General features: G+C 38.1%; 1 protein-coding gene across 1 annotated transcript in view; it reads left to right on the forward strand.

Moving 5' to 3' along the window:
• The first annotated feature begins 22,004 nt into the window (after positions 1 to 22,004).
• The window catches only part of LOC139126942 (SID1 transmembrane family member 1-like), a 53,064-nt gene continuing 47,448 nt past the window's right edge, over positions 22,005 to 27,620 (forward strand). The window contains exons 1-5 of the mRNA XM_070692863.1: positions 22,005 to 22,214; positions 24,171 to 24,292; positions 24,838 to 24,987; positions 25,265 to 25,310; positions 25,979 to 26,077. Of these exons, the coding sequence (XP_070548964.1) occupies positions 22,005 to 22,214; positions 24,171 to 24,292; positions 24,838 to 24,987; positions 25,265 to 25,310; positions 25,979 to 26,077 (627 nt within the window). The remainder of the gene's footprint in view (positions 22,215 to 24,170; positions 24,293 to 24,837; positions 24,988 to 25,264; positions 25,311 to 25,978; positions 26,078 to 27,620) is intronic.

Genomic DNA, 27,620 nt, shown 5'->3' on the forward strand with positions numbered 1-27,620 from the left:
GTGGGCCGCCGAAGGCGGCCCGCCGTAAAGAGGGTCGATCATGGCCATGGCATAAAGTGAACTTTATTGTTGGTATTATGTTTTTGAAAATGTGGTGACCCCCCTTTCCTACCAGTGAAAAAGCGATGACCCCCCCCCTTTGTGGATTCCAAAATTACGATGACCCCCCCCCCCTGGATTTTGCTGCCCCCCGGCCGTAAAAACTGAACGGTCCCTTAGTTGTAACCGTACATCTTGTTTCTGTGCAAACCAAAAATCTACAGCTAATTTGTCCTAATTGAGTAAATCCAGGGTGTAGTAACCCATTGTAAGAAGATCGAAGTGCGATTCTTAATGGCGGGCTTGCAACGTGAACACTAAGAGTATTACCTGACAGTGAATTATCGCCAGGATTCGGCATGTATCGGTTAAAAGTTAAATGCAGTTAGGCTGCGTTCACAAATAACGATTTAGGGGGAGGGTGGAGGAATCGCGATTGAAATCTTATCAGATCCCCCTCAGTTCCCTAAAAATGTTCAAATCCCCCCTGTATGATCAAAACTTTTCAAGTCCCCCGAAAAACTATCGCAAGCCCGCATACTTGTAAAGGATGTACGTGCAGAAAAAATAAATACATATTGCGCCGTTCCGCTCGCAGGTGTTCAACACTACCTGTTTTTAACAGTCTGTAAAGTAATATTCCCGTGGCAAGTTCTTGAATTGATTCATTTTTAAACGCATCGGTGAAGTTTTTGGATTTATTGGTCCAAGCCAACTTGAGTTACCGGTAATCCAACTCTGGCCAGGTCAATCGCTCCTGCAGGCGAAGAGCGCACAAAATGGCGATCGTGAGAGAGTAGGCAAATTGTGAATTCTGGCTAATTGCCATATTGTAAAAAACTAAGCACAGTGACCTGCCAAAAATTTGTTTCTAAAGTACAAGACATATATGAATTAGATGCTACTCAAAATTGACAATACTGGAAGGTTAAAATATTCCATTAGATAAATGTTTTAATCCCTGAAATTTTGGGTGTAATAATGGCAACTTTAGTCACATATTTTTTCATTTAGGTTTTACTATTGAAAGTTTTAATTTGTATTATTTTATGACGAGAATCCCCATCTTTTTTCTTTAATATTTGATTATTCTCATATGCCAGAATTCAAAAATTCCTGATAATTTTTCAAGTCTCCTTGTCTTCCATGTGTTACTCTCTGGCCTGATCTTGTGTACAAGTATGTTTCACTGTCATGAGCGTCATTTGACCCAAACTCTTTCTTCAACTACCAAGTACATCAGGGTCAGAGCTATCTCTATCACTGCTAAGGTATGCAGTGACAGTGACACTGCAGTAGCAGGGCGGTACCTAATAGTGACAATGCCCGTAGGGTGAAGCTGTATTTACTTTGATAGTTTTGGCAATATTTTTTTCCATTTTCTGCAACTGTGTTCTACTCCCTACAGGATGTTGAACTGTTCAGTATTCTGCTTGCTATCACAGCCTGTGTGTACCATGCATTTGTATCACTGACAACTGACTGTCAGTCTGGACTCTAATTAAATTATCACCTAAGACATATTTAAACATAGGCTTTGTCGACAAACTGAACATTGTGTGTTTGAGCATGCTGTAGGGAGACAGCAAGAAACTGTAGTTGATAAATTGCATAGAAAAATTGCAAAAATCATCAACAGTTGCAGCTTCTGCCCTGTTACTACCCACAAGTTTGTTTTTTCAACAAATCACACATGGTTAGATTTTTTCAAGATAAAAGTAAAAGAAATGTAGCTGAATGGTCCTAGATTTTTAAAATTATAACTAACATTACAACAATTTGATGACATAAAAATGGTATTCATTTTTCCTTGAATTACCTACAAAAACTTGGAATTGGAAAATGTAAAACAAAAAAGGGAACCAAAAATTTTCAAGTCCCCCCTACAGGTAGAGCAAAATTTTCAAGTCCCCCTCTACTACCCCAAACATTGTCGAATCCCGCCTGAATTCCTCCAGCCCCCCCACCCAACCATTTTTTGTGAACGCTGGCAGAGTAAAGATTTGAACTTTTGAAGGTATTTCGGACGGGTACAAGTGATTTTGTGGATCAATATGTGATTTCGTTGTTCACTTTAGACTTCTTGTCGATTTTGCATGTTGGACCTTCCTTAAATGTGACAATCAAGGATCTGCCTTCCGCCTCACACCTCATCACCACTGCACCTACAGTCTTCGATCGACTTTGCAACACTGCACAGTCACCTGTGGTCTATTCCGCTCTGCGTCTATGCTCCCCATAGACGTGTGTACATATGCCTGAAAAGAACCATATATACACACGTCTATGGGACGCAGAGCGAATAGACCATAGTCAGTGGGCTAGAGGGGGTCTACGTGCACCCCTCCCACAGGATAACAAATCTGTATTTTTCAGAAGCCTTGGGATCCCTAGAATACGAAATGGAATTTTAACAGAAAAATATAGGGATGGAATAGCTGTTATGGTCATGTTTTGAAGGGTACCGCAAAATCACGATTTTCCAAGCCAAATGCATTTTCGTCAAATCTGTCTTCTTGTAAGTCATGTGCTGAGCTTATTTTTTAGCATAACCTCACTTGTTTGGTATCATTAGAAAGGCAATTTATTCGTCTTTAAGATGACATATTGCAACATGCAATATATTCTACAGTTTTTTTGAAATATGACCAAAACTTACCCCATACCCCAAATAAAAGTTTAACATTGCAAATTACAGTAAATCTCAAATTCTAACAATTTTTAGCTAGGCATAATAAAAAATGCAATGCTTTGTATGAAATTGGTTTTATTTGGTACAGGGACATGTCAGAAATATTAAATAGACTTTTAACAGAAAAATCTTGGGACTCTACAGCTGTAACAGTCATATTTTGAAGGGTACCGCAATATCACAGTGTTGCAGATTTGCATGCATTTTTGTTAAAGCTGTCTTCCTATCAGTCATCTGCTGAGCTTGTTTTTGTATATAATCTAACTTGTTAGGTACCATTGGAAAGGTAATTTATTCTTCTTTAAGATAACATATTGTAACATGCAATATCTTGTACAGTATTCATGAAATAGGACCAAAACTTACCCCATACCCCAAAGTTTACATTGAAAATTGCCATCATAGCTAAAATCAAATTCTACCAATTTTTTCGCTAGACACAAAAAATCTGGCCATTTTTGCTATTAAATCTGTTTTATTTAGTACAGGGACATGTCAGAAATATGAAATAAACTTTTAACAGAAAAAAATATTGGGTCTCTACAGCTGTAACAGTCTAAATTGCCTTTCTAATGATATCAAACAAGTGAGATTATGTTAAAAAATAAGCTCATCAGATGACTTACAAGAAGACAGATTTGACGAAAATGCATTTGGGTTGCAAAATTGTGATTTTGCGGTACCCTTCAAAACATGATCATAACAGCTATTCCATCCCTATATTTTTTCTGTTAAAATTCCATTTCGTATTCTAGGGATCCCAAGGCTTCTGAAAAATACAGGTTTGTTATCCTGTGGGAGGGGTGCACGTAGACCCCTGTTACAACCGATAACGTAGTAACTAACCGATAACGTATCAAACCCGATAACGTAGTAAAAATTTACCGATAACGTAGTAAATCAAGCGATAACGTAGTAACGAACCGATAACGTAGTAATTTTTCCTAACCGATAACGTAGAAAAATGTACCAATAACGTGGTAATTTTTCATAACCGATAAAGTATCAACAAATTTACCAATAATGTATCAAATCAACTGATAATGTATTTGATCAAGTTATTCATGGGAATAGATTCATAGGGATAGATCTATCCTCGATCGATCGATCAATCCATTGATCAATCGATAGATCGACTGATTGATCGATCGATGCACTGATCTATCAATCGATCAATATTTCTATCGATTGAATGATTGAATGAATTGATCGATTGCTCGACTAATAGAACGATTGATATATCTATATATATATATATATATATATATATATATATATATATATATTTCGATGGATAGATAGATCGATCGACGGATAGATAAATAGAGGGATAGTGTATCAAATCAACCCATAATGTAGCCAAGTGAACAATAACGTATCAAATCAACCGATGACGTATCAAATCAACCAATTATGTATCAAATCAACCATTGACCTAGTTAAGTCAAAGAGTAAAGATTCCAATCAACTGATAATGCATCAAGTCAACAAATAAATTATCAATCGACCAATAAAGTATTAATAAATGGAAATTAACTGAACATAAATGAGTGTTTTATTTTTCGTTACACCTTCAGAGTTACATATACTTTGAGTATACTGTTTCCGTGATATTACTCAGGCATCACGAATCGAATTTCATCAATTTTGGAAATACGAACTAATTAATAAATATTCCTGGAGGATTAATTAAAGATACAACACACATGTGAGTGTCTTTATCGACACACTTTCAAGTCGGGAGGACCTGGAAAAACGTTTACGACATGACCGATTATAAAATTCCGTTACTTAAAACGTCACTAATATCAAAATGGCAATATGTCTTTACAATGTAACTCTCATTCTGGGACTGAATTGCAGGTAAATCTGGACTCATTGTTCAATTGAATTCCTTATAATCAAAATTCATTAATTTTGCAAGTTACTCCTGTAAGCAAGCCAACAGATTTTGTAGACAACATATTTCTTTTTCTTTCCTTTTTATCCTTTCTGTCGTGATTCACGTCAAGTCACATCTTATTTGAAGTAGGATTACGGAGGCATCGCAAAATTATTGAGTAGTCGTATATAGTGCTGATAGAAAAGAAAAAGCTTAGGCCAAGAAAATAAAAGTTTGTTTCTCATCCTCGCGCGCGTCAATTCAGACCCACCGCGTCAACCATTTTTCTGCTCATGAGGAAAAAAATGAAAACAAACAAAAATACGCAACGATAGTGCATAACACAGTGCTGTGTAAAACAGAATTGTAAACAAATAACTGACACTAAAAAATTTAAAAAATTCATTCAGAACAGTACACATATGTCAGTGTAATATTAATCTGTCAAAACTGTGCATTGCTGCACTAAAAGTCAAACCACAGAACTGTTGCTATACAAAAATACTAAAGCAACACTGCTGTGCATTTATCTCTGCGCATTCCTATGTCGTTTTCATGTTTTGCGCGTTTTTTTTGGTTGAAAAATAAAAAAAATAATTGAGAAGAAAAAACCCCCGCGTCACCGCATCATTTTTGTAATATGTCTAGGATGAGAAACAAACTTTTTATTTTTCTTGTCCTGAACTCATACATTTATATTACGTTCCTGCATATCAATCACTGATATGCCTACCCTTTTCAAATACAGCCGATGGAGATTTTCAATAACATGAAAAATCGTCAATTGTACGATAAAACGTTAATATTCTTTGGTTAATCACTAATCACGCAGTTATTTCTATTGGTGACGTATCCAATATGTGTGCGAAATTTGCGATGTTGGCTGTCGGTGATTGCGGTATTGCAATTGGTTAGATAGAGCCAAAAAAGTCCCAAAGGAAAAAAGGTCCTCTAGTCCGTTTTGCAGCTGGTCCGATTACTTTGTTAAAAAGATGTTTTGTGATAATCACATTTTCATGCGAAGCAAAGTATTTCCATGACTTGCCTGTATAACTTTTGTTGCAGCACGAACGACTAACTTGATCTAAATGTTGCTACACTACTGGAATGGGATTGGAAAGTTGTTTCTCATCTTGCTTTTACAACCATACTTTCTTTCTGAATTATAGCCGATACACATAATAGTTTTATTTCTCGGTAGGGTTCTCTGTGTAAACCAACAGCCTCTCATTCCCCTGCCCTTGTTTTATCAGTACTTATACTATCTCTTTGAATTTTACCCAACTAGAACTAAACTGTATAGCTACCTTAGCAAGACTAGAAACAACTTCCCAAACCCATTCCAGCAGTTTGACAACATTGACTTCAACTTAGTTGTTCGTACTATCATGAAAACAGTCGAAACACGGTTGATTTGCTGCAGAAATTTGTAACAATTTACGCTAAACGGAAAAAATAAATAGAAGAACAGAAAATTAAGTACGAGACAATGTGATATCAAATCGATCTATCGATCGACCTATCTATTGACCAATTTATCGAATCGATTGATCGATCTATCGATTGATTGATCTATCTTTCTATCGAAATGATAGATCCTTCGTTCTATCGATCGATAAGACCATCAATTTATCTATCGATCAATTGATCGATCGATCGACCGACCATCTATCAACCATCGATGGATAGATATGTCGATCTGTCGATTGAGTGATCGATTTATCTATCGATACATTGATCGACCTATTTAGCTATCTATCTATCTATCTATCTATCTATCTATCTATCTATCTATCTATCTATCTATCTGTACCAGTTTATTTCGGACTATATTCGTCCATATAAATTACACAAAGGAAATACCGATACTGTGATACAAACATACAACTGGTGTTGGATATACTATCCATATATAATTCATTCACTAACCATGAAAGATCGACTTTCTCCACAGGTTACGCAAGTCAGAACTGTAAAACAGTACATCATTAACCATTCTTACAATTGTATTTTCACTGTAAGATATTCTTTTCATCAGACTATACATTTGCTTTCGTAAAAGAGCATCAAAACTATCAATCCTATTAGAAACAAACATAGAGCTTGCACTACTGCGTCTCTCATAGCCCAGAAAAATGCGAGCTGCATTATCGTAACCAACTTTCACTTTTTTCAAGACACCAGCAGTATAATTAACCCACAGATTACCACCATATAATTGATATTACACTTTACAGTCACAGAATATAAAGAAAATTTCCTCAAGAGCATATTTGCATATAATGCTTTCTTTTGACGCTCAATATCATCATTATCACTTGTTCCATCAACAAATACCAAAGATGCTTTTTCTTTGCTTTTTTCTTTGCTAAAAATATATTTTTCATACAATTAGGATAAACAGATGGAGTGTATACAATCTGAGTGCGTTTGGAATGACACACATGCATTGTGTTTTCTTCGTATTAAAAGTAATGTCATGCAGGTCGCCATAGTGGCTACATATGTCAACCAGTTTTTGAGTTCCCTTGACAGAAGGGCTGATCAAACAGATATCATCAGCGCACATCAAGTGATTTATGAAAACACCACCTATTTTACATCTAACTTTTGAATTTACTAGTCTTGTACTCAGATGAAAAGCTTCGGAGATAAAACTCCGCCCATGCTTAACACCATTGACTACTGTAAAACTGTCAGATAGGCAATTGGCCCAACGAATAAAAATATTCTGAGTTCTGTACCAGATAAGGAGAAACCTTACGAAAAGAATTGGTACATTTCTAGAGATCAGCTTTTTAAACAGTGTCCAGTGATTAACTCGATCGAATGCTTTAGAAGCATCCATAAACGTAATAATATCATTGCTACCTCGTTTCCTATAATAACTAATGATTTCTTTCAAAACAAATACACACATGTCAGTAGAATGAGAGGGCTTAAAACCAAATTGGTAGTGTGATGAATCAAGATAGCAATCAATCTTGCCCAAGTACTATCTATCTATCTATATATCGATCAATTTTTCGCTCCCCGTTAATCGCTTAATCAGATATTACCAGTTAATTTATACGTTATTGGTTGTTTTGATGCTGTATCGGTTAACTTTTCAACGTTATCAGTTGATTTAATCCGTTATTGGTTCATTGATACGTTATCGGTAAATTTGTTGATACGTTATCGGTTAGGAAAAATTACTACGTTATCGGTAAATTTTTACTACGTTATCGGTTAGAAAAATTTACTACGTTATCGGTTCGTTACTACGTTATCGGTTGATTTACTACGTTATCGGTTAATTTTACTACGTTATCGGGTTTGATACGTTATCGGTTAGTTACTACGTTATCAGTTGTAACAACCCCTCTAGCCCACGGCCTACCACGGGTGACTGTGAACACTGCAAACACCTGTGGACCCGCGCTGGCTGCGAACTGTATCGTCAATCGGCAACTTGTGACGACAAGTAAGTCTATACCTCCGGCTGGGGGGAATTCAAGCTGCTATTTGCTGACTGTATACCTGAAAGGTTAAAGTTCATAAGACAATAATTGGGAAGTGAAACATGTGAAAGGGGGAATTCCCGGGGTGAATTCGAGCCATTTCTTACGAACTGGCCTCATCAAGTACTCCGGATAAATTCGTACGGACTCCAGTTTGTACAGACGTAACTCTCAACTTTTTGATAGAGGGGATATTAACACGACAAATGGTAAGTAAATTTCCCGAGCGCTGTTTGTATTTCTGTGGCATGGGTATTTGCAGTCTCAACATATGATTAGATGCCAGTGCAAGGGCAGCAACATATATAGTGCCGTTGTCCATTATAACAATTTGGCCTACGCCTTTGCAATGAGCTCAGCATTAATTGGCGTCGTCCACGTTTCGTCTTCATGAGACGCCTATTCCTCCGTTAAAAAAAATCAACATTTTATATGTGATTTTCGTAGTAGTAGTAGTAGTAGTAGTAGTAGTAGTAGTAGTAGTAGTAGTAGTAAATTTATTCACCTGTGGTCTATTCCGCTCTGCGTCTATATATGCATGCCATAGACGTGTGTACATATGCCTGAGAAGAAGGCATATGTACACACGTCTATGGGGCGTATATAGACGCTGGGTGGAATGGACCACAGGCACGTGACTGTGATCTGATGTCTGTACTCAGAAGGAATTTTCAAAGTACATACAGTAAACATTCGAAAATTGGCATCAGCTTGTTTATTCCCAAGTCATACTAAACACGGGCAGGTTTTCTATGTGCAAGGAAGGCCTGTGCGGCGTCAGCGGATTAAAAGCTTTATAGGTTTACAAGAAGGCGCGAACCCAGGTCAGGTCGATATTTACAAAAGGGCTAGTCCTGTTTTGTCAAATTCTCAAGGTATCACTTTGTCCCGTTTTATAAGTTCTGCGAGTGACTGCAGAATTACAGCTTTGAAAACAAGTGACCCCGATCTAGAAAAAAAAGCGGTTCGGGGCGATGAGGTGCAAACCAGTAGACTGTGTGGTGTTTGTTCTCACGTACGGAGAGAGATAAGTACCGCCTGTTCTTAGACAAGCTATGTCAGGCATCGGCTTCTCCAGGCATATTACGCACTTTTCAAGGTCACAGTATTTTAAAGACAGTTCCCGTAGCATCGTTAAAATAGAGGTCCGATCTTCGGTAGAAATGGGGGATGGTTGGAGCTCCCCCTTGAATTCTTCGCATTCTCTCCATATACAAATTTATCGAAATCACCCAAATCCTAGCTAAGATAGGTTATACCTCCCCCCCCCCGGCAATTTGCTCAAGCTTCGGCCCCGTATTGAAAACAGGGTGTCTTTCACAATAAGTACCTATAAAATAGCCGTTACATAAAGAGATGAATAGTCATACGACTTGAATACGCAGAAAATCTGAAAGAGGGCAGACTGTTATGGAGGAATCAATTTCAGAGCCTCTCTTAATTTCGTCCTCTGGCAGATGAAAGTTTTCTGACAAAAAGTGTTAGGCCTACAGGTAGACAAAGCGAGAGTTAGAATTTTCTTAAAATTGGCAGAGTTATATTATAGGACCAGTGTGCAAGCTAATTCTGTACCGTCGAATGAAAGCGAATTCCCCGTACATAAAGGGAAAACGAAAGTAACAATTTCCACGAACTGATTATGCGAATCCTTCTGAGTAAATGTTTGTAGGTCATCGGAAGTCGGACGGAAACGTTTTTTTTTCGCACACATCAAAATCAGTCGTCTATGGAAATCCGGTCACGACATGCGACATGCGAGCTGCGACTTCAAAACTGCGACCTGCGTCCTGCGTGTTTGTCAAACTGCAACCTGCGACTTCCGGGTGCTCTGGCCGAGCTGCGGCCACCTGCGAGTTTGAAACTGCGACCTGCGAGATCACGACCTGATCCATAATTTTAGGTATTTGGTGTTTATTGAGAGTATGAAAAAGCAGTCACAAGTAATATCATTGATAGGTGGTGTCATTTAGGAAAGAGGTGAGCTTCGATGACACAGCTGTGTTTGCCTACGTGTTGTTCGGTTGCTTTCAAAGTCCGGTTTCACCATTAAGGTGCGGAATTGTGTTTTATCATTTTTAGAAAGTTTAGCTTGAAGTTTAGTTTAGAAAGCTAAATTCAGATTTGTCTAAATCTACATATAAATTTTCTAACTTAGCTGAAAGTTTAGAAAGCTAATTTTGGTTTGTCTACAGCTACATCTAAATGTACTAAATTAGCCCAACTATCTGATATTTAGCCGAGCTAAAATCCTTCTAAACTTTCTACATTAGCCCACATGCAGCTGGAGTTTAGATCGGACCTCCCAAGCCAAACTTTTAACTCGGTGATATATCCGATATTTAGCCGATCTAACTATCGTTCTAAACTTTCTTAAATAGCCCACATGTAGCCAGAGTTTAGATCGCACTTTCCCCAGCCAAACTTTTACTAGGTGATATATCAAGCTGAGAGCCAGTGCGCATGCCAGCCGTGGTATATCGCCAATATACCACGGCTCTTTTCGCGTCTCGACCAATCAGCGCGCTATATTTGCACCATCAATATACTGGTATGATATATTATCGGATATATCACCCCAAACATTTTTCTCGGTCCGCCAGAAAGCCTGAGCTAAATAGCGACAGCCTTAAAAAGTTTAGAACGATAATTGTAAACTAACATCTTTTCATTTCCCGACAATAATTAGGTAGTTGTTTAGCTGTGTTTAGCCACTTTAGCTATATTAGCTCCCATTGTCAATACATGGAGTTCAGAAACGCATCACTGTAAAAGACACAATTCCCCACCTTACTCCATTTGGTGACCATGCACCCCACCCAGCCGTAGACATTATTTATCTCGCAGTTTGTAAGTCGCAGATCGACTGTGTATGGAAGACCGGTCACGACGTGCGACATGCGAGGTTTTACTGCGATTAGGGTTAGGGTTAGGGGTTAAGGTTAAGGGTTAGGGTTAGGGTTAGTTTAGAGTTAGGGGTTAGGTAGGGTGGCAAGTCGCAGGTCGCAGTTTGACAAACACGCAGGACGCAGGTCGCTGTTGTGAAGTCGCAGGTTACACCTAGGTCTAGGCCCTAAATGCCGAAGTCGCAGGTCGCATGTTTCAAACTCGCAGGACGCAGGTCGCAGTTTTGAAGTCGCAGGTCGCATGTCGTGACTGGATTCCATACACGTCCGCATCAGAAATAGAGAGATATGTAAGATTCAGTATGTTTGTGATAAAAACAATACATTGGATATAATAATGAATTTAATTCTTGAGTAGAATGAATTGAAAGCGCATTAGCTGACATGTTCACAAACAAGGGACACAGAAACGTAGATTGTGTCTTAGTAATACGCCTGTGCGTGGCTATTAAAATTCACACATGTATAAAACGCTTTTTTTAAACATCACGGAAGAACAGTCTACTTAGAGTTACAGAGAAGCGAATTCAGCCTTTTCAAACATATGTCCTTTAGGGGGTTATAAAGGCCAAGCAAGGGTACGCGGTTGCTGATATGAGATATCTGTGGGGTTAAAATTAGCATATTTGGTGGGAAATGATCAGCGTGCGTAGTGAATTCGTAAGCTGTAGACCTGTAGCACATAATGGCGCGTTGAGCTCTCAATTCAAGCCGGAAATTTGCGCGACCTTCCAAATATTACGCAAGTCTCCTTGTTGAGAACTTAGGCCAAAGTAATCAAATTCTTTGTTTTGTTCCCACTCTAAATGGGAAAAGGTACGCGTCTTAGCGGCTGTAAAACACACACAAGAAAATTAACACAATGTCATTTGATTGCAGCAAAATAAAAACTGTAACAAAATTTTAGTTCAGAAAAGCTAAGCGGTTTTGTCCAAAAATTTCCCATTCAAATACACTGTGTGTGTTTTTCATGAAAACCTTAAAACCTAAGCGGGTGGGGATCGTCGACGCAAAACAAAGAATTTAATTACTTTGGCCTTATATAAATTCTGACTCCAGCCAATCAGATAAATTTGAGCGAAGCACATTCCAGTTAAGCATATCTTCGTGTTTGGTTCAAAACTTTAGGGATATTGTTTGTTCTCTCCAGAGAATCACGCGATATTTAGGAAAATACTGAAACAACATGAGAAATTCATTTTATAGATCTAAATCTTTAACTTTCATTTATGCCACATTGGAGTATTCATGGCAAGCCTTAACGCTAATTATCCTTGTCAAGTGAAATTTACCCTAATTTGTAACATTGCTAATTTACATAACTTGACGATGATGGATCGATTGTTCAAAACAAGGGGTAAATTGTTTTGCATACAAAAGTGATGTATATTATTCAAAATAATAGACTCAGTCTAACTGAAACTAATCCAAAGTCTTGCCAAAGCGTGGATAAATGCCATGTACTCATTAAAACCACATCTTCACCCTTCAAACGATATTTATTTCAAAACCGACGTTTCGGCAGGACACAGAATCCGTGGCACAATGCGGACAATTAACCAACAAACCAATTTGCATTTTCAAAAAAGAAAATCGAAGTGGAGCTAATTTTAAATTTTCAAATGGTTTTATCATCTTGATTATTAACTTTTAGGCCTATTTCTAAATTTAAAATCTTTGGGCTGAGATTGTAATATAGGAAACAGGTGTATACTGCTATGAGGATGGCACTTTACGGCCATTCAAATTTCCCCCTAACAAACTCTACTTCCAACAATTCCTATTTCCGTTTTTTCAATTTCCAATATACCAAATGTCCGATTTTCCCATTTCATTTGGGGCGTGGCCCAGTATCTTTTCATACTATGGCGGAAATAATTGTATCGAATTGGAATTAAGGTGTGACATTTATCTAAGTGTGACCAAATGTACTGGGGCGGGGCTTACGATAATTAGAACAAGATACTTTTAAAAATTAGCGGGAATGAGGGACTGGTCAGTTGCTTCGGCCTTGGAGGCCGGTGGATTTAGGGGTCACCCTGTTTTTCACTTTGGTAATGGATCACTTACTTTGTAATGCCCAATTAGGGGGTCAGTGTGTTTTTAAATTTCGACACGGGCTCATACTTGCCTAAAATGCATCGTACTAGCCATGAATTTCATCATTCAGTTTCATTTTTCGGCGCGCCCTTTGGGCGCGTAACTTTACTAATATGAGGTTATTACGAAAATACCGCAAATAAAAGGATTCACGAGGACATTGGCGTAGCGTATCGCTCGACGCGAAGCGGAGGGTGATGCACGGCGCCGATGTCATAGTGCATCCTTTGCGGTATTTTCGTGATAATCTTATTATTATACATCTTACATTCTTCACTGGGACATCAAATTGTCTAGCTGTGCAGCTATCTGTTGGCGGGATAGGGTGCGTGGCTATGCAGGTCATCAAAAGGTCAACCCCGCCTTTTGATGACCCGCATAGCGGCGCACGCTACCACGCCAACAATAACTGCTTTTCCACAGCTACAAATTGTCAGAGTAGTGACCGTTTTAGAGCAATATCAACATTTTTTTCTTCCGATTTATAGTGCAAATGAGGAACGCTATCTCAGACGGCTTCTGCAAGCTCTGGAGTGTGTGTACCACACACATACGTACAGAGCGCGCGAGGCTGAACAAACTGGCCAGTCCCTAACATCGTCTCACATACTGGAAGACAAGAAAAAAACTGTTCTTTGGATGGTAGAGTGCGCCTGCACTTCAGCCGCAAGAAATTCAAGAAATGGGTGAAAAAGGAAGAAGTCACCGCGAAATAGGTGTTCATCTCCAAAATGTTTTGCCCAGGGCAAGTGGTATCTCTGAACGAACTGTTATGTTAGACGATGAGGTCTCAAACATATGGAAGACCGGTCACGACATGCGACATGCGACCTGCGACTTCAAAACTGCGACCTGCGTCCTGCGAGTTTGAAACATGCGACCTGCGACTTCGGCATTTAGACCAAGGTGTAGGCCTAACCTGCGACTTCACAACAGCGACCTGCGTCCTGCGTGTTTGTCAAACTGCGATATCAGTCTTGATTTGTTCGCACCATTGCTCTGAACACGAGCCTGAAAAACACGGAGGGACACCATTGCACTATATTAAAACAGCCGGTTTACCGCATTCTCGCGACCAGAGCATTATTTTCGCACCGCTGGCCTACGCAAAAATCGGCCAGCGAAAGAATTCAACCAGCGATAGAAGTGCATGAAGCTGTGACGGTAGAGAATTCCACAAACGAAGAGCACAAATTTATTTTCCTTCTTACGAAAGGCAAACCGATCTGAAATAATGCAATAGCAATAGGGTTTTAAACGTCTACATCAGTGTTTAATAGTTTCTGGAACTTTTCTGCCTACATGATTTAAAATATTATATACACACAAAAAATAATATGTACATATTATAGTATGTACATATTAGGCTTAAAGACTGAAAATATGATTGTAGGAGAGTTTAATGATGTCCTGTTTTACAGTTTTAACTCGCGTTATCTATAAAGAACTTGAGTCGGTCTCTGGCTATTCATGGTTAGCAAATATGTTTGCACTTCTGTCAATATCAGTATTATTTTAACTGCTTTACTTTGCATATGTTATTTGTGTAGACAAATGTAGTCCGAAGTTAACCAGTAAGAATATTTTTATTTTCCAACTGAACAAAAGTTGGATCAATTCGATTTTTTGACGAAAAGTAAAAATGAAATTAGACGAAAAGATGGCAACATCCGATGATCAATCACTGGAGAATTGGAACAAAACTGGAAATGTTAGAAAATGAACGACAATAACTGAAAATTCTGTTTGCAATGACACTGACGCAGTTATGATACAGGGGGGGGGACAACTGATGAATTAAACAGACAGCTAGATGGTTATACCACAGTGAAATGAGGATAAATACCAGAGATTTCTAAAAATCAAAAAGTTTGTCGATAACATAAGGAAAGAAGCGAGGTAAGGCAGACGAAGAATATCTAAAATAATTTGAAATTATGATATAAACATATAAATGCCTAGATCACGTAGCATATTATTTTCCATGCATTAACACGTACTGTCAACATTTCCGTCATAAAATTATCTCTCCAGATGAAAATGAGTGAACTGGTGTGTACATGAATTGAGTTTTGCCAGACTTGGTGAACGATTTACCAAAGCGAAAGCAATGGCTTATTAATTGATCGATGTTGAACGTTAAATCTCCTTTCCACGTTTTACCCTTTGAGCGCTGTAATTTTCTCCCACCAAAATTTTAGTGCAAAATTTTACCAATTGTATGAATTTTCTGTAATTTTTGATAATTTTGGACCAAATCGACATCACATTTCATTGGCTACAGGTTTTTCCCAATTTTTTTGCAAAAATTGGAGAAAAATTGACAGGGGTTTATTATATAAAGGGGACAAAAATAGACTTTGGCGCTCAAAGGATTAAAGTTCACGCAAGACGCCTCCAATCTAATACTGAGGAAAACACCATGAAACGTTACGTGTTGTTGTCGCATGTCGCAGTTGTGAAGTCGCAGGTCGCAGTTTGACAAACACGCAGGTCGCTGTTGTGAAGTCGCAGGTTACACCTAGGTCTAAATGCCGAAGTCGCAGGTCGCATGTTTCAAACTCGCGGGACGCAGGTCGCAGTTTTGAAGTCGCAGGTCGCATGTCGCATGTCGTGACCGGTCTTCCATACAAACATGATATCAACGCCTTAAAGGTCAAGATTTTGATCGGGTTGGAACAGGTGCAATTTATGAAGTGAGCCGGCATACGAATTAAAACTATGATTGGTAACTTAGATCATTATGAGAAGAACATCATTGCGTACAAAGATTGACAGCTGAATAAATTGATCAGATAAAATTAAACGTGGATGCCGCACTCTGATTGGCTGATGACTGTCACAATTTTACACAATGTTCCAGTTTGCGACGTTGACGGGAAGCGCGCAAAACTTCAGCAGGTCAGGTCAAACTAATTATATCGGACTTTCCTTTCCGGCGGCCGCAACACTATTGTTCTTTGTATGTTCGTTACTCTATCCGTTGAACGACTTGCCCACGCAAACAACTGTCACAATTTGATGCATTCCTAGGCCAAAGATAGATACTATCAGCTGCCACGCCCCAAATGAAATGGGAAATCGGACATTTGGTATATTGGAAATTGAAAAAAACGGAAATACGAATTGTGGGAAATAGAGTTTGTCAGAGGGAAATTTGAATGGCCGTAAAGTGCCATCCTCACAGCAGTATACACCTGTTTCCTATATTTCAATCTCAGCCCAAATATTTTAAATTTAGAAATAGGCCTAAAAGTTAATAATCAAGATGATAAAACCATTTGAAAATTGAAAATTAGCTCCATTTCGATTTTCTTTTTTGAAAATGCAAATTGGTTTATTGGTTGGCCGAATTGTGCCACGGAAATCCGTGGCACTTTGCGGCCACTCCATTTTCTAATTGAGGTATTCAATTAAAAATTAAAATGAAGGGTAATTATCAAATTTCAAATATTTTAGGCGAGCAGATGAAGCGCATTTGGCCCTTTTCTAAATATATTAGATTTTGCCTAAAGTTAGAGAGTAAGAAATAAGTAAAAAGCCTTGTGAGGATGGTACATTGCGGCCAATCAGAATTTTGCTTGGAAAGCTTCATTCGATATTTGAAAATCCTATCTTTTTCAAAATTCTGTTTAACTAATACCTATTTATTTTCCTTTTAACTTTCCAAAAGTCGTTTGTCAAATAGTATTTCACTTTATCAATGTCCGAATGGCCATATGCCATGTTGAAAAGCAAACTGCAAATTCGATCCAAAATCCTAATTTCTATTTGAGTTTAGGCGTGGTCTATTGGAATTCCCCCTGACGTAAATGATGGACATCTCGAAACAGCCAATCAGATTGAACCAAACAGCGATTGACATATCACTTAAATATTTCAACAAAGTTATACTTTTCTTTGTAAATGATTTTTCAACAAAGTTATACTTTTCTTTGTAAATGATTTTTAACTGAATTGAATTTTCGGTCGCTGTCAAATGTGCTTTCTCCCTCCAACCAAATAGTAGGTAGCAACATGATGAATGGTCATCAGCAGTGCAGCAAATTTCACGGCGTTTGTACAGAGGGATACCCAACAAATCACAAAAGTTTGTGACATACTCTGCGCGTTGAATGTTTTGTTAAACCATGGAGCTTGTCCGTTTCTAGCTCCATGGTTAAACATTTTGCTACTTTCCTTTCCTTGGCTAGACCTGTCCAACACCAAAATTACATACTTCAGTGGCTGTGCGCGCCGCAAGCATTACAGGCGCCGACGTAGTTGAAAAGTGCTGTCAACTACGGCGGTGCCTGTGGCGAGCATAGTCAAAACTAAGCGAATTAGCTCTGCATGGCAGGGCTGTGTGTTACCGGCTTTATACGGCCTCCCACCACAGGCCGCGGCCGTATAAAGCCGGTTACACACAGCCCTGCCATGCAGAGGTATAAGCGAATCAGCCACGGTCTCTAGTGCAGGCCAACCGCCAGCCGTCACAGATGCTATAATTGTATCAGTGACGGCTGGCGGTTCGCCTGCATTGAATCAAGAGCCTGTGGAATCAACCGCTCTGAGACACTGTACATAGATAACATGTAAATTAAATTGTAATGCGACGTCTTCGTCGGAGAATTATGTTTTATTTAACATGAGAATGCGTGCATATCAGCAAGCGTGGAGTGTTTGGATCTGGTGGTCGTGTCATTGTTTTGACTCTAAGTCTGACCTCCCGCCAGACAATGTTCCAACTTCATGAACTTCGTAGAGTAAGCTTAGATTTTTTGGTGGTCGGCTGATGTTACCGCTCAGCAGATTCGAAAACCAGCGGTTGAACGTTGAACTGAGGTTGAACAACTTAACAGTCTCGATGTTGACTATCTTGACCGGCATGATATTTCTGGATAGGACAACTTCCTGTGGCTGGATACAATCTAATTTTGCCACCGGAGTAGTTGTATGGGCATGCAATGCTAAAGCGGTGGAGAAAATGAATAATTAAATCATGTCTGAAAGGATTGACAATCCTTTCATTTCTGTCAGAAATACTTCCAAAAAACGTACAAGAACAGGCTGATTCATAATTAGGCGGCAAACTGAATTATGTTTAGACTAATCGTAATATTCACGGGAATACTCAGACATGTATCTAGCTGTGGAAACGCAGCTACCTGTTGACGGGATAGCGTGTGTCGCTATGCGGGTCATAAAAAAGTCAACCCCGCCGTGGCGGGGTATGACCCGCATAGTGACGCACGCTACCCTGCCAACAGATAGCTGCGTTTCCACAGCTAACATGTATCAACTTAGATGCCATGATAACTCATCTCATGCTCCGCCTCTCCTTAGCATAGACCACACCCAAACTCAAATAGGAAATCGGAAAATGGCAAATTGGAAATTAGGTTGCAATCGCCAATTCCCACTTGCAGTTTTGAAAGGTAAAAACCGCACTGCACAGAGTTACCTAACATAAATGAAAATAGGCACGTTTCTAAGATAACTAGCATTTACGATGACGTTTACAAATGAAATACTGATTGGCCGCAAAGTACCATCCTCACAAGGGTTTTTACCAATTTCTCATAATTTCACCACCGTTGAAAACTTGTTCATTTCGAAAAGGACCAAAATGCGCTTCATCAACGTGAAGAAACGTTTAAAAATTGATTATTAGCCTAATTTCTATTTTCTAATGGAATACCTAAATTAGGAAATGGAGTGGCCGCAAAGTGCCACGGATTCACGGATTACACAGATTGCCAATATAACAAAAGTGGATAAAATTGAAAGTGTCAACGGAAAGTTGAATAACTACAGAAAAGTAAATGATCATGTTGTTCTGTCGCCTCAGTATTGTTCACGTGATATACAACAATTGTTACTATGCCCGGGGTTATCTTTTAGTTCATTTCTAGCGCTTCCGCAGTAATTCATATACCCAGTATCTTCGGTAAGATATTTGTGATGCTAATTTACAACACTTGGTCGTCTTACCACTATACTTTGAGCGATTTCAAAAGTCTAACCCATTTATGCCTAGCTAGACTGAAAGATTCGTCGCTCGAGGACACTCCAGACGCTCTCCTCTTACGACCGGACGCTGCTGATGTGCAGCTTGAATAAGCTCTTTCTCTGATTGGTCCATTTTCACACTCTATTTGTATTGTTTTCATTATATTGGTCAGATTCAGCTACCCAATTGGGTCAGATCTTATTCAGTGCTGCACATTAGCCCTGTCACACGAGTGGTGAGCGTAGAGAGCGCCCTCGAGCGACGGATCTTCCAGTCTGATGTCTAGCACCCACAGACAAATTCTTGCCTAATATTTTTCCCACGAACCCAGCAAGTTAAGCCTTGTCAAACCACTACTTAATAGATTCCATTCCATGCACCAAAGTGTACATCGATCTCACCAGTATTACAAAGGACAAAATCAACCCACGGAAGTATGTATATAAGAGAGAGCGATATGGTTTATAACGCTTTGGACATTTTCTCACAATACGGTAAATGTATTCGAGATCATTATGTGGGCCCGAAGAATATCACTTTGGAGTGAGTTGCACGCTTATTGGAAGTATAGATAGATAGATAGATAGATAGATAGATAGATAGATAGATAGATAGATAAATAGATAGATAGATAGATAGATAGATAGATAACTACACAACGTAGGCGTAAATGTTCATATGCTTCATTCTTAAGAAGATTATCGGGTAGCCAAACCATTTGCTAGACACTCAACTCCTGAAAAATACTTGCAAGAGATAGAAGATCGAAGGGGTCACTATTTTTACCTTCTCGTGTCTATTTATAGACAGAGAAGGTATTAGAGTTGAAAACCAGTATGCTGCTGTCAAGTACTTCCGTCTGTCAAGACTTCCGTCTGTCAAGATCCGTTGACTTCATGCCACTGTGATGGGTCATATCATAAACAGGTGGGGGTGTTCATGGCTCAGGTTGAGATGTGGGAGAACGATTTTGAGCTATGACAAAAATCAAAAGGGACTTAGCGGCATAGCCACAGTGTTAAGCCTTTCTCCAAGGTTTCTTAGTTGACTACGATCTATTACAGACTACTGAGCTGACGTTAGGGGTACTCACTTTGTGTTTGCTCACTCTGTGAGCGCTAGTGTTTGGTACTGAGTTGCGTGGATATCCCCTCATGGCCTCACGTGATCTTGGCCTGTTGCATAATCTGCAGAGATGATCATATGCCTCCGAGTCTGAAAACTGTCATTGTGTAAGCCTGTCGGCATTTTCCTTGCATTTTTTCTCATTTAATTTTGCAAAATATCGGCAAGTACCTCAATATTTCAAGATAACCCTTTCTTCCCAATCGTTTCCTGGAGTTTCAGAGTCATATGAACGAAAATGAGTGAAAGTTTTAGACAGGAAAATCGGACGTCGGCCATGTTCAATGTTTACAGTACAATCAGAAGTTTACGTGGAGGAATGAACAACAAACACTATTGATGATGCCCGCCCTCTAGAGGCAGACCCTCCTATATGAAGTACCACATTTGATGCTTGTGGAAAGCTTGACCACACAATGGAGCATTTAAACTTTTAGAAAATGACAAACTGAATAAGAAGGTATTCAGAAAATGTCAAATACTGCGGAAAAATGCGCAAATATTCAATATAAACAGGTTAACTGACTGGTCAGCTATAAAAAACAATGAAAATGTTTATGATCAAAAGTTTTTGAGATGCGCACATTTTAACAAATACAGAAATTATTAACATTATAAATACAAGACCAAACTATTTTTTCAGGGATGGGACAGGTTGGAAATGAGGGGTGAGAGACAAAGGCACTCCTATTGCTGCATGTGGATGCAGCCACACCATTTCATTTACAGCATACTTATTCACTGTGTTGTGTTCAAGTTCCATATGACTGTCATACAAGGATAACATAAGCAAATCAAATCAAATTAGAAAAGGATCAATGCTGTTGTGTGGATTTTGCTGCACATGGCTGATTTTAATATTTCGCCCTATATATTTGCTATCCTGCAAAGGCATATTTTGATGTAAAGTCAAAATTAACACTACATTGCTGACAATATATTTTACCGTTTCTGCATGAACTTTTCTTTTTTAAATTATAGTATATTAGTACTTCAAACAGATTAACAGTTATCGTGATGTCAACCCATAATTTTACATCACAAAGACTGTAATTCTGCCAATTTTTTTTGTTTTTCAGTCATTTTATAAATTTTGCACTGCACAAGATGATTGAACAAATTGCAATGTTTGAATTTGTAAACTCAAAGAATAAAAATCCTTTGGTCACAGATTAAATTATTTTTTGAAAAGAAATTTACTCTTAAACACTTTTAGCATATATTCTTTACACGGTCATGTATTTCAAGGAAAATATGCCTATTAAAAACAGTAATTTCTTCACTTTCAATTTTTTTTCAATACTATGACAATTATCAGCCATGAGGTTATACAAACACAAGACCAGATAAGCGTTTTTCATCATTTTCACAGGACTCTTTGGAAAATCCATTAAAAACAGTTAAAAGTGACTTAAAATGATCACTTGGTATACATTTAATTTACAGATGCCAGGTTGTGTATTTCACATGCACTCAGGTCAGTAAGGAAGTGCGTCATTACTATTTTGGACTGTGAATTCTTATTTCTGAATTACACAAACTTTTTCCCACATTGAACTATCTTTAGGCAGTTTATACTGTAGCTTAGAATTTTTTTGATTGATGTATTTAATCATCTTTTGGGTTCTTTGGGTCCATATCCCACCTCATGCCCCTACATCATCAACTATTTACCAACAACTCCATGCCAACAACCAATTACCTGACCTGGCCACACATTAGAGAAGGTACAGCGTCATTGACGGTATTTTTTTATTTAATTCGACAGATGGGACAGAAAACGCCACGTGGGTGTGCCATTCCACGGTTTGTGTTGTTTGTGTTGCTCGGTGTGACCGTTTCGGTCCAGCCATCGTGGAGTTTAGCGTCGAACGACGACGGAGGCCTTACCCATGAACTTGACACTCTGTACCATGGTACAGTCAAAGAAGGTGAAGAGACAGAGTATGTATTCCAAGTCAGAGGCGGCATGAACAAGGTGAGAAACAACATAGCTATTCCTATTTACGGTAATCAACAAAATCACATAATGAATATCAGATAAGAGACCTGGACGATCTACTTTTTCCATGGAGAAGATCTTGTTTCCAGTCGAATTTGACGACGAACAAAGCTATATTTGGTTGAGTCTTGACGCTTTGATCACTTAGCATTGATCACATCTACTAAGGTATCACCGGATTAATAGTATTAATATTATGTCATGTTTTATTTCCTGAAGCTGAAATTTTAACAACGTCCAAGATGAGGAGATTGTGCCATATTCGGCATTTCCATTCCAATGGGTCGCCCGTCATGGAATGTAAAAAACTCATTTACAAGCCACGATTTGGAAATTATGAGTAGATGTCAATAATTGGATTTCTGAATAGCACCTATTAAATTCCTAGTACTTTCGATGTCTTGATACCGATAAGCTAGTGACACTGTCCCTAAACCATGGTTGCCTGTGACAATGACTAACAAATACGCCAGCCTTGCTAGAGGACCCTAGATAATTCAAACTCCGGCATGTCTAATATTATCTAACAGAAATCATTGCAGTCAGGTTGAAGTTTGTGATCATGCGCAGATTCGCGCTAATTGTAGGGTACGCCGTCTAAGCTGTTCGATTGAAAAGGTGTTCAAAAGTAGTTTGGATGCGGGGAGGGTAGTTATTTTATTATATAAGAGCACGAGGCAAGAAGGCATCTCGTTTACGTCGAGTGGACGGGGAAATTTGTACATCTTATTTTCACAGGTGGCAACTTGAAAAACGAAAAACCGGCAGTCATTGTCGGATGTTGGTACATCTAAGATAAAAAAGGCTTGATCAACTTGTTTAGTTAGCAAAAACTGAATTCATTAAAATATGTTGCCGGTCAAAGTTTATTGGATTTTTTGGTCTAAATTAAAAGGAAATACTAACGAAGCTGAAAGATGTCAAACTTTAGTAGGACAATACCACATACCGATGAAAGGGCGGTGGGGAACTTTTGTGATGGGAAGAGCTCGAGGCACTGGGGACTTTGGGTGAGGAGTGTTACACTTTGAAGTTTTGGTAGTGGGAGGGGGGAGAGGAATTATGGATGGAGAAGCTTAAGTTTAAAATCGTGATGAAAGGGCAATTGCGAAAAGAGTAACCTTTCCCCTACATAATTATCTTTGCCCAAAACCTTTGAAACGTCATATCTACACTATAAAGCACAGAAAAAAAGTTTGTTACAATTTTCTGAAATGGGCTGATTTGTCGCCCCTGTAAATAGTCGCCGTGTTTAGGGTAGTTCAGTTGTTGATTTTCGCGTTTACGAACTTTCGTTTGGGGTTTTAGATCGAACGCAATACATTTTGTTTTTCGTAGGCGTGTTTAGTAATAGATGACCCCTATGATTCATGATTCATACGAAACAAATTTTTGAGGCACGTACACATTGTATAGGCAATGTCTGGCTTGTCCTAGTGTCTCAATGTCGATGATAGTCTGTGTTGGATGAACCTACCTGGACATATAGAGCGATTTAAACTTTGAAACTAATTACAATATCAAAAAAAGGGGTTGAGTACCTGTGAATACACACACATAAATGGAAATGCAGTCAGCAAAGGCGTTGATTGTGTTGGATATTCCTGCTCTAGACAAGCCATCCACTGAACTGGTATACATTTAGCATGGATGCTTTCGAAACTTGCGTCGCGACGCCATCTGATCTTGCAACCCAATATTCCATGCTTGTTCCAGTATTTCATGGTTACTAAACTCATGCAATGGAGGAAGGAACGAGATCGCCATGTTTATCCTTTCCCTCTGTGCAAGATGGATCATGATCAATGGCCGACCCACAGTGGTATTGAACTTTCGATCATGTATTTCTCAAATAAGACAATTCGCAGCTACATGTAATTGATTGATGCTCCCATGTATACGATACAGTTGCCATGTTTCTTTGCTTTCTAGTCCATTGCACTTCGTGTGGAGGTGAATAGCAGCAACGCTCTTGAAACGTACCCTGTGATGTTTGTCGTCACCCAGCAGGAAGGTATCATCTCATGGAAATTACCTTTGGAAATATTGTCAGTGTAAGTATCTATACTGTCGACATGCATGATGTAAAGTCAGATATTTCGTGTGTGGACTCTCAAACATTAAGAGACACGCCAGGTTCATTCTGGTACATCAAAATAGTCTAACGTAAGTGGGATGTTCATTTTAAAGGACCAAATATTGTATCAGCCTAGCTACCTCACTAATCGTCATAACGCAACACTAGTGCAATATAAGGGAGCTTCAAAGGCAAACAGTCTATACATTTGAGAGCCTATTTACAAAGACCTTACACACATTTTCATTTTAAGATATATTTTATTGGTAACAGGGGTAACAGTGCATGTGAGAAAGATGCAACAAGACATTTAAAACAACTCGTCGAGCAATTTCGTTCTCTATCTGGTAATTATGCTTATGTTGTAGAAAATAAAGAATGAATAATTTCTTTTTAGTTATTCATTTAATACAACTTTCATGCGTCCACAAACAGAGTAAGTTTAGGTAATATAAATAGGATTTAATCCCCTCATTAGAAACCTATTTACATGAAAATGCACTCACGGTCTTTTATTTTCAGTCATAAATACGACACTGTTGCCAGGACACTGTGTCCGATGAATTTTGGTGAAAAGCCAGTGAATGATGTACTCGTCAGAGTGACATGCTCTTCCCCAAACGCTACTGACTACAGTTTGATTGTAACTGTCGTCAATGATTTTGAAATGGAGTAAGTAGCTTGTGTTTTCTGAATCCTGAATCATATACTTCTTTGTACATTCTAGAACTCTTAGTATACTTAAAATATACGAGAATGCATTCTTTAATTTTTTTACTGAAAATCTTTACCAGAATACATTTACAATGGTGTGAAATATTCATTTTTGCGTTCGAGTATGACGACATGTGAAACAAAATGAAGTACCAGCATTCAAGTGTCAACCAATCGTTTTGTCACAGAGAACAAACACACCTTTATCAAACTGTTTCTGGCTCTTTCAATGCAGATTATCTACACCCCAGACTGTCATGGCATCGCCTTCACAACCACAGGTGAGATTTTAATAGCAAACTAGAATGAAATTGTGGTTTGGTCTTTGACGGGCCACATAACACTCAAGTGAAAGGTACCTTAGGCTTGAAATACAATCGATAAATCCCTAAGTAGTTGTGCCTTTATTATCAAGGTAGTAAGCACCGCGGAGACGAAAGACTGAAACTTTTGATAAAACTTCCGTCAAGCAACTTTTCAGCTATTGCCTTTCAAAATCAAGAATAAAATTCTGGGTCACCGTGCAAATTTTGATACAGGAGAAACAAATTTATAAGCGATGTAATGAGTCCGCACAAGTAGAAAGCAAAAAGAAAATTGTAAAATTTGAGTCAAAATATCTGTTCCCAAGGTGCATTAAAACTTAAGTCATCTCTTAACATAAATTACAAAAATGTAAAGTAAAGTGTAGGCGATGCAAATTCTGTACTAATTGGGCTGACGTTCTTTTCTCTTACCTTCCCGCTTTTGGCGTCAATCAAATCCTCCTCGATTTGATGTTTTACTATTTTCATTCTCTGAAGCAGTAATTATGATAACCGTAAGATCCTCAAATGATTCAATACCACCAGGATCTCAAAGCGCAACCCTGTAGAGTTCAGATGTTACTGACAGAATCCTGAACAGTTAAAATCCAGCTTAATCACACCTACATCTTCATTTTTTGCAGTATTACTACTTCAAGTTTCCTGAGAATGTCAAGGCGCTGCAAGTCCGAGCACATTCCAAGGACAAGATATGTGCCACCATATCAGTGCAAGAAGCAACGGTAAGAAAAGAGGTCAAGTAATTGACAGAGTTGTAACCTTGCATTTTGTTCAGGCCATTTTACAATAATGATTGATTAGTTGGCTGATTGATCTATAGAAATCTATAGAATTATAGACGAATTGAATGCTTCACTGATTGGTTGGTTTGTCACTTGATTGATTCAATCATTTTCATTTTCTCATGTCAGCTTTCATTTTTGCAGTGCGCCACTTACAGATTGTTTTTAATTGACGTGATCGATACCTCAGACATACATGTTAATATAACACCAAACAGTTCCAGTTATCAGTATCATGGGGAATTCCTTGAACCACTGCTTGGTGGTTTAATCTACTACGTTAAAAATCAGGATTTTGCAAGTGTGTATTATATATATATATATATATATATATATATATATATATATATATATATATATATATATATATATATATATATATATATATATATATATATATAAAGGTGTGTATGTGTTCATTTCACAATATGTCTACACCTCTGTGTTGAAAAAACATACATACATACATACATACATACATACATACATACATACATACATACATACATACATACATACATACATACATACATACATACATACATACATACATACATACATACATACATACATACATACATACATACATACATACATACATACATACATACATACATACATACATACATACATACATACAAGACCTTATAAACCTTTTTTTCCAAGAAACAGACAAATCATCAATAATCATTGTGTGAATTGGAAGAAATATATAAACATACATGTTTTAAACTCAGAAAAGAATACTAAAAAAGAAAATGAAGAATATATATATATATATATATATATATATATATATATATATATATATATATATATATATAATGTATACAATGTCCCCCCTGTTATCACATTGTATACATTTATATATATTTACTGCTTTAGAAGTATTTTCCAAATTCAGCATTCATTCTTGCCGTATTGCAAAAGTAATCTACAGTGATATTCTCAAAGCAATCCCTATTAAATGGACAGAAACTATTATGTCCTATCTCAGAGGTGAAACTTCGGATAATGTTACTCCTTTTCATTATTCATTTGAATTGCACTATTCTAATGACCTCAACTTTCCCTTGTACAAAATCAAAAAGGGTGCCATTTACAATATTTTGGTCAATATTCTGCAAAAAGAACGCCTTCCGATACTGTATGGCGCTCCATTCTTAATCTTTCAAATTCAATTGTTCCAAATTTTAAAGCCGGTTATAGTCCTCCGTTATCATCGAGAGAAGATGATTATCTGTGGCGGATCATGCATGGCGCATTTTCCACTGAGAGAGTTTTGTTCAAAATAGTTTCAGTGCAAGCTCTAATTGCGTTTTTGTGGAAAAAGTGTAACTATAATAAAGACTTATCTTTGCCTTGAAAACATTATCAAAACTACTGCTGAATGATAACAGTATTTCCATCCCCATTCACTGGTTTATTTTAAACCCGCCTCACAAATCAGGAATATTTATATCGAAACAAGCAAATCGTCTCT

This window comes from Ptychodera flava, unplaced genomic scaffold, assembly GCF_041260155.1.
Source record: "Ptychodera flava strain L36383 unplaced genomic scaffold, AS_Pfla_20210202 Scaffold_28__1_contigs__length_4768798_pilon, whole genome shotgun sequence".
NCBI lineage: Eukaryota > Metazoa > Hemichordata > Enteropneusta > Ptychoderidae > Ptychodera > Ptychodera flava.